At 40.6% G+C, this 12,365-nt stretch overlaps 1 protein-coding gene across 4 annotated transcripts; it reads right to left on the bottom strand.

Moving 5' to 3' along the window:
- Positions 1–11: 11 nt before the first annotated feature.
- LOC5513616 lies at positions 12–10,557 on the bottom strand. Of its 4 annotated transcripts, none has more exons than XM_048724658.1 (14): positions 10,325–10,557; positions 9,468–9,632; positions 8,788–8,949; positions 7,633–7,824; positions 7,024–7,106; positions 6,295–6,421; positions 5,492–5,641; positions 4,862–4,959; positions 4,234–4,335; positions 3,849–3,965; positions 3,143–3,321; positions 2,938–3,060; positions 535–2,679; positions 12–226 (listed from the first exon to the last, which is right to left on the bottom strand). In XM_048724658.1, the coding sequence occupies exons 1-13, from the start codon at positions 10,355–10,357 to the stop codon at positions 539–541; spliced, it is 3,672 nt and encodes a 1,223-aa protein (XP_048580615.1). In that variant the 5' UTR covers positions 10,358–10,557; the 3' UTR covers positions 12–226; positions 535–538. The 4 variants fall into 4 exon arrangements, with proteins under 4 accessions (XP_048580615.1, XP_048580616.1, XP_001633859.2 ...); XM_048724659.1 differs by having other exon boundaries at positions 12–1,922; positions 1,953–2,679; XM_001633809.3 differs by having other exon boundaries at positions 12–2,679; positions 10,325–10,556.
- Positions 10,558–12,365: the final 1,808 nt, after the last annotated feature.

Genomic DNA, 12,365 nt, shown 5'->3' with positions numbered 1-12,365 from the left:
CTGACCATAGGTAATTCTGTTTGTTTTTTAGTTTTTTTTTCCTGCCATGAGACTATTGACAACTAATTATTTATATTCTGAATTTTCTCTTACCATCCTATCCATAATTAATTACTTATAATTACACTATATGTATAAACCACTTCTTATGGTATGTCACCAAGTAAAATCTAACATTGAAACCTATCCAACTATTTTCTGAACTTTTATGCTTTTACTGTCGAATCCGTTGTATCGCGACGCCGCATTTTCAAAACATCTATTTGTTTTTGTCTTTTGGGATTTTCTGTTCCGCCAGTCAAATTATTCTTAGCCTATCAGATTCTTTCCATTTCTCGCCTAGTGCAGTTGCTTGGCTTTCTGTCGCGACACTGTCTGGTTTTCGTCCAGAGGATAGCCAGGGAAGTGCACAAAGCGAGACTGATTGGCTCAGAATTATTTTACTGACGGAACAGAAAACCAAAACAAATCGTGTTTTGAAAACGCAGACGTCGCGATACAACGGATTCGACAGTAAACGAAACTCAGTCCAATAATTTTAAGACATTTTATCAAAGATATAGTTAACTGTTCTCTGTATGTCCCAACCACAATGGCCGAGGTGGAACTTGACTTCCTCCTCGTTAACTCCAGTCAGACTGCACACTTGCAATACTTTAATCAAAGCATCAACATCACTCTCGTATCTTAGCAACGCCTTCTTACACTCATCCATAGACATATCCGGGAACTCACGATGAATCATGCGCATGGCGTTGCCATAAGAACCTTCTATCATGGCCCAAACATCCACGGGTTGTGCTGGTCTCGAGGAACATGACCCGACTGTGGCGTGTTGACTAGGCACAATTCCCTGGTTCTCTAGTAGCATCGTGTTAGAATGATTGACATGTGAAGTGAAGGGTATAGGCTGACCAGGTATAATTGGGATAGTGGGAGTCTGTACGTTAGCTGGAGGTGGTTGATTCAAGATGGCTTGGCTTACAACTGGCGGGGGAGGGAGGGTGGGGAAGGGTCGGTCGTATACGGGTTGTTCAATTTCCACTATTAATTCTTTATCAGGTGATCCAGCACCAGGTAGTCTTGCACCGTGATGATTAATTCCAGGATCCCCCACTTCGTGTCCAGGGACACCTGAAGGTAACAATACTAGTCTATTGTCTTTCTGGTCTCTTGGAACTTGGTATACGTCCTCCGCATAGTTTTCATGCTCTATGGGGTTGGATTCACTTGCAAACTGCCAACATTTTGGTTCAATTTTGCTGGGGTCCACGCCAGGACATGGTTTTGCATAAAGATTTTCGGTTCTATTCCTGGACAGCTGTTCATAGTCTGCATCCCGTTCGTCAGTCTGATCGAGATTGTCAGCAAATGTCAGGGTGTTTGGTTCAAGGTGTTCAGGCAATAAAGGGCGTGGCAGGGAGGTGGAGTCATAAGGTGTCTCTCTTGATAGGATGTCTTTTCTTGGTAAAGGCGGGCTTGTCTCTAAAAACACATCTTGTTCAAGGTGACATCTGTCATTTTGTAAAGTATCTTCCTGATCAAGGGTGATGAGTGGACCTGATGGGTCATCGAAAAAGCTACTGGTTCCATTGTTCATTCTTTTAAGGTAAACAGGCTCAACGTCCTCAATAGTTTCGTAAATCGGGAGACTGGCTGCCAACGTCGGGATACCCTCACGGCTGTCGATTGTACCATCAATTGGCACAGCAATACCCGATTGAAGATCAGAGTATGGATCATTCTTCAAATTGTCCTGCAATTTCTTTGAATCGCCCTCACTTGATGTCGACTTTGTTCTTATCGACATCTTCTCGGGTAGAGAAGGAGGCTGGTCTTCCTCTTCTGTCTCTGGCCCGCCATAAATTCCTCCTGCCATGACCGTGTACTCATCATCAAACTCCTGCCCCCTCTCTTCGTCCGTCTGACAGGCCATTGCCCTGCCCTTCTCCACATTGGCCGGTCTCGGGATAGGCAGTTCAGAGTTTGCTCTTGCTCCACTTGTATACTTTTTAATATCTAGAAAGTGAAGATTCTCGTACGCAAGTATACCCGAGTCAGGGTTTTGTGTTTGTATGTTGCCATAATATGGTCTCACTACTGCTGATAAAGTGGCATTTTCCTGGTTGATATCGGCCGCCTCACTGGGAGAAATCGCAACATTAATTGATTTCTGATTCTCCTCACATGTCTCGGAAGCCTGAGTTCTTATATAATACTGGTTTTTATCGTCTTCAGCACAGTGATCCATGTACAACACAGCAGCATAGCCTTGATTTTCAAATGACTTCCCCCTATCCGTGTAATCAGCATCATCTTCTTCATCATCCATATCATCATCACGCAGCCCTTTGTATTCAGTCTCAAAATACTTCTTTTCCATTACCGGTACGCTTTGAGCTAAGCCTATCAAGGGTACAAGCGAAGGGTGGTCGGATTCCGGGTCACTGTACGACGACTCGTCGATTTGATACCGAAGTGACATCGACAGAGGCTGGGGAAGCGTTCGGTTGCGCAATGGTTGGTTTGGGTCCAATAAGGGCGAGCTCGTAGTCTTATGGACTGTCCGTCTCGGGGTCGGGACAGGTCGGCGACGCCGAGACTGAGGGGAAGCTCCGGCAGGTACGGGCCGTTCAGGGCGTGGCGTTTGGTCAGTCCTCGCGGGTACCGGGGGTGCATCTGTAGCATCGAACAAGTCACATGTCAATGAATTGACTAATGTGTTTTGAGCCTTATTTTTTGCACTGAATTTGCTTTGGGCGAGAACTAAAGATTTTTGCACAAATTGTGTCAAGTGATCGGAAACACTAAACGTGTAAAAAAAAAAAAACAGGAAAATGACAGTTTCACTTTTAAGCCGTGCTCGACAATGTAAGGTATGTTCATGCCAATAATAAATGGCGACAAGATTATTTTGCGAGCAAAAATAGCATGCACCTGTAGATTTGTTAGGGGTGCTTGAGTCAACGCTGTGTTGATCCTGGTCCCCAGGCGCTTGCGTATCCCCAATACCAGGCTCAAACGTGTCCCCGTGCATGGGCATGTAACCATTCACAGAATCTGAAATAAAACACATCACCATTATACCATATCTAAAAAAAGAGAACATTCTGTATAAACTGCACGCCATTATATTACTTACCCGCTCTTGCCACTCCTTTTGGCTCACTCCCTCGTACCGGTCCCCCAATGGGCTCCGGCCGCGGTAGGGTATGTCGAGGTGGGGAGGCGCTCTTCGGTGAGGGCAGCGTAGCAAAGACTCCCTGTGGAAGTGGCGCCGGAGCATTTAATTTCTTTGGAGATTGAGCAGCCAGCTTTCGCCTGTGGACAAATAGAATGAAATTCTAAGTGTTGGCTGTGGGCCAAGGAGTGAGTTCATATCAGATTGCGTTACTCACATCTCGTCATTCTAACGGATATTCATATCAGATTGCGTTACTCACATCTCGTTATTCTGAGGGATGTTCATATCAGATTGCGTTACTCACATCTCGTCATTCTAACGGATGTTCATATCAGATTGCGTTACTCACATCTCGTTATTCTGAGGGATGTTCATATCAGATTGCGTTACTCACATCTCGTCATTCTAACGGATGTTCATATCAGATTGCGTTACTCACATCTCGTTATTCTGAGGGATGTTCATATCAGATTGCTTTACTCACATCTCGTCATTCTAACGGATGTTCATATCAGATTGCGTAACTCACATCTCGTCATTCTGAGGGATGTTCATACAAGATTGCGTTACTCACATCCCGTCATTCTGAGGGATGTTCATATCAGATTGCGTTACTCACATCTCGTCATTCTGAGGGATGTTCATACAAGATTGCGTTACTCACATCTCGTCATTCTGAGGGATGTTCATATCATCCAGGAGCCTCGTCGTGGACCTACACGTAGGGTTGAATGGTTGGCTAATTCGTAGCTTCTGCCTTGCTTTCTTTTCCTTCGCATTCCTAACAAGAATCAAACAGATAAACATGGGAAATGGTTTCGAATAACAGTCAATCCAGACTTGAAAATTATGATAGGGATGTAGCCTAGTCCCAGGCGCTCTTGCCAGAGTTTCTAATCGGGCTCCTTGTGAATGTTTAGAGCTGTGACGTCACAGGAAACCATCTCACTCTGAGGCTAGTCCCAGAACCTCACGGTTCATCTCCAAGGACAGGAAATCCGGTGCGAACGCCTGCAACTAGGCTTATAGGGATGGGCATTTCTGCTTACTTTTGTTGAGGATGGGGAGGTGTTTCAAATGACACCCATTTTGGGTCGAAGGTTCCTACATCACCGTCTTCGTTCTGCCCTACCCACGGTATTACGTCGGACCTTATGCAACAACAAAAAAAACAGAAAAAAAATCATAAATGGGTCGCTTTCCTCTCAGCAGTTACTAGAGTATCTCTATGGCAAACAACACTTCCAGCAGTTTGTTCACTATTTCTTTTCTCTTCGATCTTTTGTCTTACTGCTGGTTACGCTTGCTTGCTTGCGTATACACAGGTGGAAACAGAACAACGTAACTCTCGGAATGCCGGCCAAAATGGCTTGAAACTTCACCCAGACCATGTCAAGAATATTTTAACGATTTTATTTCGTAGTAAAGTGAGCGGCTTATTTCAATCCGATATGTTTATTCATGACACACAAAACGTAACGTGAACCACTTTAATTTATTTATACACACAGTGAGCTTGGGGTACCTGTGGCGTACAGCGTGTTACTCGTTCCCTTTTCTCCAGTTAGGGGTAACGACTACCCTGAGTCCACCCCAAACAAGGCATTATGAGTACAAATCATATCAAGCAACCAAGGGCTGGAACTTTGTGTTGTAGCTCGAGACGATAACACCTACCTCGAAATAACGGTAACCCTGCTGTCTTTAGCGAAAGACAAGCGCCCTTGGACACTATTCCACAGGTCTTCTTTGGCAACACAAGTTAGATACTCAAACTGAGATGAATAAAGACAAAGAGACCTAAGTTAAAAATTCATAGTTCTATCTGTGACAATTAGCAAACGTTTTATTCTTGACAATTATACATAGCTTGAAAAATCAAAATTATAACTTATTTACACTTTTGCTAATCCAGCTTTTGAAAAAAAAATTTCTCCCCTTCTCCTTAAAAAAAATTCACCTTTGGGAAATAGGAAATTTTGCCGTTCAAAATAAATATGGTCGCAGCAGGCAGCGCCAGTCGTGCGCCAGTCGATACAGAAACATTAAGAAAATATTGGGGTGGGGGGCACATGCCCCCAGTGCCCCACCCCCTGCTACGAACTTGTTTTTTTTTTATTTTGTGCAACAGAAACTCCCCATCAAATCAATTTTGACTATTCACAACCTATATTGAGCAAGATTACTTTAGTGCCACGCTGAACCAAAGATATTTGTGTAGATACAAATAGACAATTAGATTCGGCACGGCAGGAGCGCAAAGTAAAAATAGAGAAATGTGGCCTAAAACTACTAAAGTTACAGTACCTTGCTAATAGAAGAGCGTATTTCGGCAAAGCCCGGCCTATCCTGTGGTTCGTGCACCCAACAATGAAGCATCAATTCGTAGAGCTCGGAGGGGCATGCTTTTGGCTGTTCAAGTTTCTTCTCCGGCTGCTGAGTGACTATTTTCATGACCTACGAAGGAATTTCAAAGCACAATACCAAGTCAGACAAAGCACCAGTTTCCATTGGCTAATTTAAGCAAGCAACTGAGATAGTCAATGACTATTACGTTTTCTGGCAATAGACCGTTTGCATATTCTTAAAAGCGGTATTGTCACCAGTTTACGTTTACGTTTAATAATATACTTCGCAAAGGCATATATGGCCATATCGTAAAGGTATAAAAAAAAATAAAATAAAAAAAATAAAACTATAGACATAACTAAAACAGATTGAATAAATAAACTAAATAGATGCCAGGAAAGTATCGATAGTGGGCTGAGTGATAGTACTAACTGGAAGGCCATTCCACATTCTTATTGCGTGTGGAAAAAAGCTTTCTTTGAAAACGTTAGTTTTGCAACTGACTAGTTTACTTTCGGAGGGCCAACGGAAACCGACAAAATACAAAGAATCTATTAGAATCCATGCTTTTTTACTGGCCATCCGCTCTAAATTATCAATCACATCCTCAAAGAAACTTCCAATAGACACACTACTTGTACAATTACAAATATTTTTTTTGCGTTTTCGTTAAAAATCACCGGAGATTGCCCCTTTAATGGTGGATGCAGTGGAATGGTGTAAAAAAATATATGACAGCATCGAAGACTAAGTACACAAACCTGCATAATTGGTATCCCATCCCATGGTCTCTTCCCAAAGGAGTACATTTCCCATAGCAACACTCCGTAACTCCATACGTCACATTTAGGGTGGACCTCCCTCCCTTTGAGAACCTCAGGAGCGCACCTGGAAAGGAATTATTTTTAAAACGTTGAGCTATCATCACAGGAAAATACAACCTTACTTCTGCACATATCATTGTTACTCCGACTCCGATAAAAACAGACGGGGGCAATTATAAGGAAAATCGATTTTAGCCCTAAGGGAGGGCACTTTGGGTGTGAAATTCTTCTGAAAATCAACAGAAATTCTTACCCCTAAGAGATAGCAAATTGGGTATGGTTGGAGGAATTTTTAGCCCTAAAAGATGGCAGAATCAGAAAAAAACATTAAATACCCCTTTAGGAATAGCAATTGGTCAAATTTGATACCCTTAGAGATGGCAAAATAAAAAAAATCCTTCAACACCCCCCAAGGGATGGCAGTTGGTCGAAATTTTATACCCTAAATGAGGTGACAATCACTCGTCTACTTTTCTGGAGAGCCCCCCCCCCCCCCCCCCCCCCCGGATTGTGGGGCACAGTGGCAAGTCCTATCTTAAAGCCAACATTCTTGGCTTGAAAGCAAGGCTAAAGTGGCGCAAACAATACACAGTATACTATTAATCTGAGCAAGCAGTGATGTCATGGTGCTTTCAGTCTGGTCTTCAACATTCTCTAATTACTCACCATGCTATGGCCATCTCCCGACCAGCTGTTATCTCTTGGCCTTGGTCTAGAGCCTTTGCTAAGCCGAAGTCACTTATTCGAACCTGCAAACAAATACACTTTCCTGTTAAAAGTTGTTTTTGTAATCATCAGATACACAGAAGTGTCCAGAGGGGGGGATGGTGTCCGAGGGGTCTGGACCCCACCCTTCTCATCTGAAAAAAAAGAATTCGACTGTGGCTTACCCACTTGTTGGTAGTTAAAAAGAGGGTTATTTTTATGTGTGTGTTTGGATAGTGTGTCTAGATGAATCTAGTGACCTATTACCAGACCTAAGGATGCCAATTTGAACTAAATTTATCCGTGGTCAGTGAATCACTACTCTGGACCCCACAATGCTTTTTTTCTGTAGAATTGTCCATGATACATTCTTGTATTTCCTGTTACTGGTTAATTATTCCTTTCAGCAACTCTTTTTCAAGGATTAATTTTTCTTTTACTACAATATTGCATTGAATGACGGTATAATTGCAGTTATAATACAGGTGAAAAGAAAATAATTTAATAACTGCAATTTTGATTTGACAAAGATACACAGAACCCACAGTCATAGATAAAACTTTAGCGTACCAACTCTGGCTCCACCACCAACACATTCCTGGCAGCCAGGTCACGGTGTACAAGATGTCTGTTGGCCAGGTACTCCATCCCATCAGCGATTTGCAGAGAAAATTTTCTCAGTCTGGTTACTTGAAGGAACTCAGGCTTGTTTGGGTTCTTGAGGATCTCACTTAAGGACCCAAACACGGCATACTCTGTCACCTGGACAAATACAAATCCAACAGATGTCTTCCTTAAGGGTTGGTTCACACTTTAGGACATAAGCAACATAAGCAACCTGTTTACTAAAATGCTTTTCACTACAAAACTTATCATATCCAAAATATACACAGAAGATATGACTGCATGTTAAGAACATTTATGTAGCTCAACCATCAACCAACCTTGATGTGTAAGTTTTTGCTCATGACTTTGGCAGGTTGGAGTTTGTTTACCAATCCTTCTTGCAAAAAGCTTTTTCCTTACCAAATTACTGTATTTGAAGCCCTTACTACCAGTTGCTTAGCTTCAAGCTTTATTAAAAGACAAGTAAAATGCAAGCAAAAATAGCTGACAGCAGCACTGTAAACAAACTCCTATAAATTCCAAAGCCTTTTTTTCGACTCAAATTTCATCATCTGGAACAGACCCTTAGGTGTTACCAGCAAGTAAAAATGTGAGGTCAAACAAAGGAGGACATAGTGTAAGCCACCACCCCCCCCCCCCCCCCCCCCCCCTTAGACACCACTTGGCCACTTGGCTATGCCTTCCCGAGCCGATATCCAGGATTGAGTAAGAAGGTTTGTTTACACTTTAGCAAACCTCATGTATGTCCTTCATTTTCTCATTTGAGCGGGCCTTCCACGGGGTTGGTTCTTTCAACCTACATCATTTGTTAAGAGTTTGATTCCCATGGGGTTCCGGTACTCATTTCTTACCAGTTTGATTCCCATGGGGGTCTTGCTATATCTTTTCTTTTGAGCTTAATTTGCATGGTGTTCAGGCAGATATTTTCTTACCAGTTTGATTCCCAAATGGGGGCCTTACTATATCTTTTCTTTTGAGCTTAATTTGCATGGTGTTCAGGCAGATATTTTCTTACCAGTTTGATTCCCAAATGGGGGCCTTACTATATCTTTTCTTTTGAGCTTAATTTGCATGGTGTTCAGGCAGATATTTTCTTACCAGTTTGATTCCCATGGGGGTCTTGCTAGTAATTAAAGCAATCCCATACAGTCTGATGATGTTCCTATGATCGAGGCTCATCATGGTGTCAGCTTCTCGCAACACATCTTCCAGGTGGTCCTCAAGGAAGTTACCCTTGATGGACTTTATGGCCACAAATTGCTATTTGGTAAAAAAAAAAGAAAACTTTAACAGGCAACCTACAAAGGGGCTGTGGGACAAGAACTAAGTACAGCAGTATACAACATTATTTTTCTTATACTTTTTTTTCGAAAAATATTTCTACATTTTTTTACCATTGTGTTTAAAATTGCAATAAAGCATCTTATACCCCTCTTTTGCTTGGTTTAATACAGTACATTTGTGAACCTAAACTAAACATACAGCAGTAGAGGTTGGGGAACAGGTTTCAGTAAAGTGTGAAACTATACTTACTGTATGACCTTGCCCATTTCATAGAATGTGAAAATCTCATAAATTCTACATCTTTTACTGCATCTATTTGTTTAATACATTTTCCAAGAGCCTCATTTACACAGAAAGCTTATCCAAATTTTGAATAAACTTGTAAAAGTATAAAATATAAACCCTCTCCATTTGGTCATATTAAATTCCTTAGGGCCACATTTGCAAAAACCCTTCCCAAATGTTGTATAACATCTAAAAACCCATATATATACCTCTCTCTTGTTTGGTCCTATCCATTTTCCCAAAGCCACATTTGCAAAGAAGCCTTCCCCAATGTCTGTGATCTCTTTCAGATCCAGTGCTCTAATGAGTTGATATGTTGTGTTCTGTGATGCATCTCTAGTTTCTACTCCCTCGTCAGGAAACTGCTCATATCCCTAAAACAGCAAAAGTTCAAACAGTTAGTTATCTAGTTACTATCAGACATATAGCTTGGGATGAACACACCAGGATTACCACTTCCCCCACCCCATAGCATTATACCAGCACCACCATACCCTTTCTTTCTTGACAATCTAATTGATCTAAATAATTGTAAACAAGCATCGGTTAATAATGCATTTTTGTATATTGTTCTTGCTTCTTGGACACCACCAATAATCAGCTTTTTTTTTTCAAACAGTTTATATTTAGCAATTTTCAGAAAAAGGAACATAAACGTAAAAGAAAAGAAGAAGAATAGGCAATAATAACTTATTTTTTCACATCATCATTTGTATAATTTTGCGCTCTAAGTGTTAAAATGACAACGTCTCCAGTAAAGCATTTAACAGATTGCTTATTATACAACATAAACAATTTGCCAGTGGAAATGAGCTAATATATTCATTGCAAAACAACGGCATCAAACTTACAAGATATTGCGTATATTGTTGCTTTCAATAACAAAAGAGAATCGAACAAAATTCTAACCAGGAAGTGAACGTACCGTGGAAACGTTTGGAATTCTCAGGAAGAGAAAATTACTTACTTCAAATAGTTTCAGAGAATATTTTAAAGAAAGCAGAAAAAAAATGTACGTTTAAATCGATAGTCAATAAGTTAGTTTTTACAGAGTTCCATCACTCACCTTCGATTTCCGTTTATTGTGCTTGTTTGGCATTGTGTTGATCACGAGTTTATACTACTTTTGCTTCTTAACGGTAGCACACATTGACTAGCTGCCACGCTAATGTAACATATAAGACCGAATAATCATTGAAACACGTAAATTTGGCGTGAAGAATTCACAAAAGTCTTTTCCTATTCAAACCTGCTACATCACCAAAGTCTGTCTGAAAATGATCCCTAAATAAGAATATCGGTCCCAGGTCCCGGGACACTTATCAATAGACATACACAGGATACCCAATTTTTATTCTGTACACCACAAAAACTGGTATTCGACTCTGCCAAATTTTCGTCTTCTTCAGGGCATATACACCAACTTCGTTCCCAGGGCCCTATCCCTTTGCTGTCATTTGGGTCGACGGGAAATGGCCCTGGGATATGGTAAGAACGAAATATCATTCATACAAGGAGTATATGTTCTGTATCACATAAACAGTTATATTAAATTAATTATTTCAACTTAAATTCAAATTTCAGAAAGATCGACATATATATAATTAACGAATAAGTAAGAACGAAAAATTATATATATATATATATTTTTTTTTACAACTAAATTTTGTAGTTAGGAGAGAAGATGTCATATATTGTTTACACTAAAATTTCATTATATAAAATAAGAACGAAATATTATACTTATATTTTGTACAGATTGGTGAAGGCGTCTTTTTACGTATTACAAAAGTTCTACTTATACATAGCTGTACATTGTCGGTTTGTGGGAGAGGAGGGATTTGTAAACAATTAAAATAAATTCCAAATACTATACCCAACGATGCGCATCCTAAATTTATAACAAACTATGACCACGCTAACCCCTCAAAACTATGCATCAGAGTCGACGTCGCTGTTCTTACAGATTAAAGGTCCTCTAGTACATTAAACTATCACCAAAATCCGCATAACATCTCATACTAATGCTTTATATTGCTAACAGCGCCCTTATTACCACTATATAATCATTTAAATTTCATTAACATCAACTATGCTTGCAACCTAACTGCCACTAACCTTATAATCTCATTTTTAATATTCATACCATTGGCTCCTACCCCACAATACCTGTATACATATCATGTGTTTGGTGTGGAGGGGAACCCATTAAATTGGGATTCCTATATCAACAACAGTGAAGTTGCCACAAGAACTTGCTAGTCAAAATCTACTGAGATGGTTATACCACAACACATAGGCAAAAAAAATATGACTAGGGACCACAAGGGTTTTGTTTTTAGTGAACACGAGTTGTTGATAAGCGCAAGCACAAACTTAGTTTTCACTACTGCCAGGTCATACCATTTGATTCAATATGCGGACATCAGCTGTTGCTGATATTATATTACTTCTTAGAAAAAGGCGTAAAAACAAACTCCCAAAACGTAAAACCAAACATTTTTGGATTAGAGAATTACTGAAGGAAAGGAAAAATCAGGGAGACTATCACAATCTCGTAAAAGAGATGAGACGGGAGGTCGGGATTTCATTGGCCAGTTTAGTCACATGACAGGAATAATCAATTTGCTATTCTTTTATCTTCCTTGTGTTTCGTTTTCACTTTACACAACCAAACGCAAGCACAAGCGCAAGCACAAGAAAAAGGAAAATTTTTGATATTTTGCGCTTGCGCTTATTGCTGCGTCCACTGGTTTCACAGCTGAATAACCATCCTCGTTCCCAGGCTCCCACCCTCCCCTACCCCCAGGGGCAAGGAGGGATTCGAGGGGAAGACCCTGGGAACGAGGATGCTGAATAACTCCCTTGCGTTTGCGCTTATGCTTGCGTCACTAGTGAAAACTAGGCTTTAGTCCAACTCCATTTGGTATAATAAGGCAGAGTACACCAGACAAGAGAAAAATAAGACAATGGAGACTGTCAAGAGAACGCGGGCAAAGATGATTTATATTAACATAAGAAAGTGTGGTGCTTTTGGGAAACATTGCTAAATTGCGCACATATTTCTACAGTAATTTTAATGAGATTGAGCTTGCGACCATTTTTCC

This window comes from Nematostella vectensis, chromosome 3 (genome assembly GCF_932526225.1).
Source record: "Nematostella vectensis chromosome 3, jaNemVect1.1, whole genome shotgun sequence".
NCBI classification, from domain to species: Eukaryota; Metazoa; Cnidaria; class Anthozoa; order Actiniaria; family Edwardsiidae; genus Nematostella; species Nematostella vectensis.
Note: the sequence above shows the minus strand (reverse complement) of the source record. Positions and strands in the feature narration are given on the sequence as shown.

Coding starts and splice junctions, on each gene's coding strand:
- LOC5513616 (XM_048724658.1), bottom strand. CDS start 10,357: ATGCCAAACAAGCACAATAAACGGAAATCGAAG. Junction 4,336..4,861: donor AGGGTTACCGTTATTTCGAG/GTAGGTGTTATC, acceptor TTGTTGCATAAG/GTCCGACGTAATACCGTGGG. Junction 3,322..3,848: donor ATCCCTCAGAATGACGAGAT/GTGAGTAACGCA, acceptor ATTTGTCCACAG/GCGAAAGCTGGCTGCTCAAT.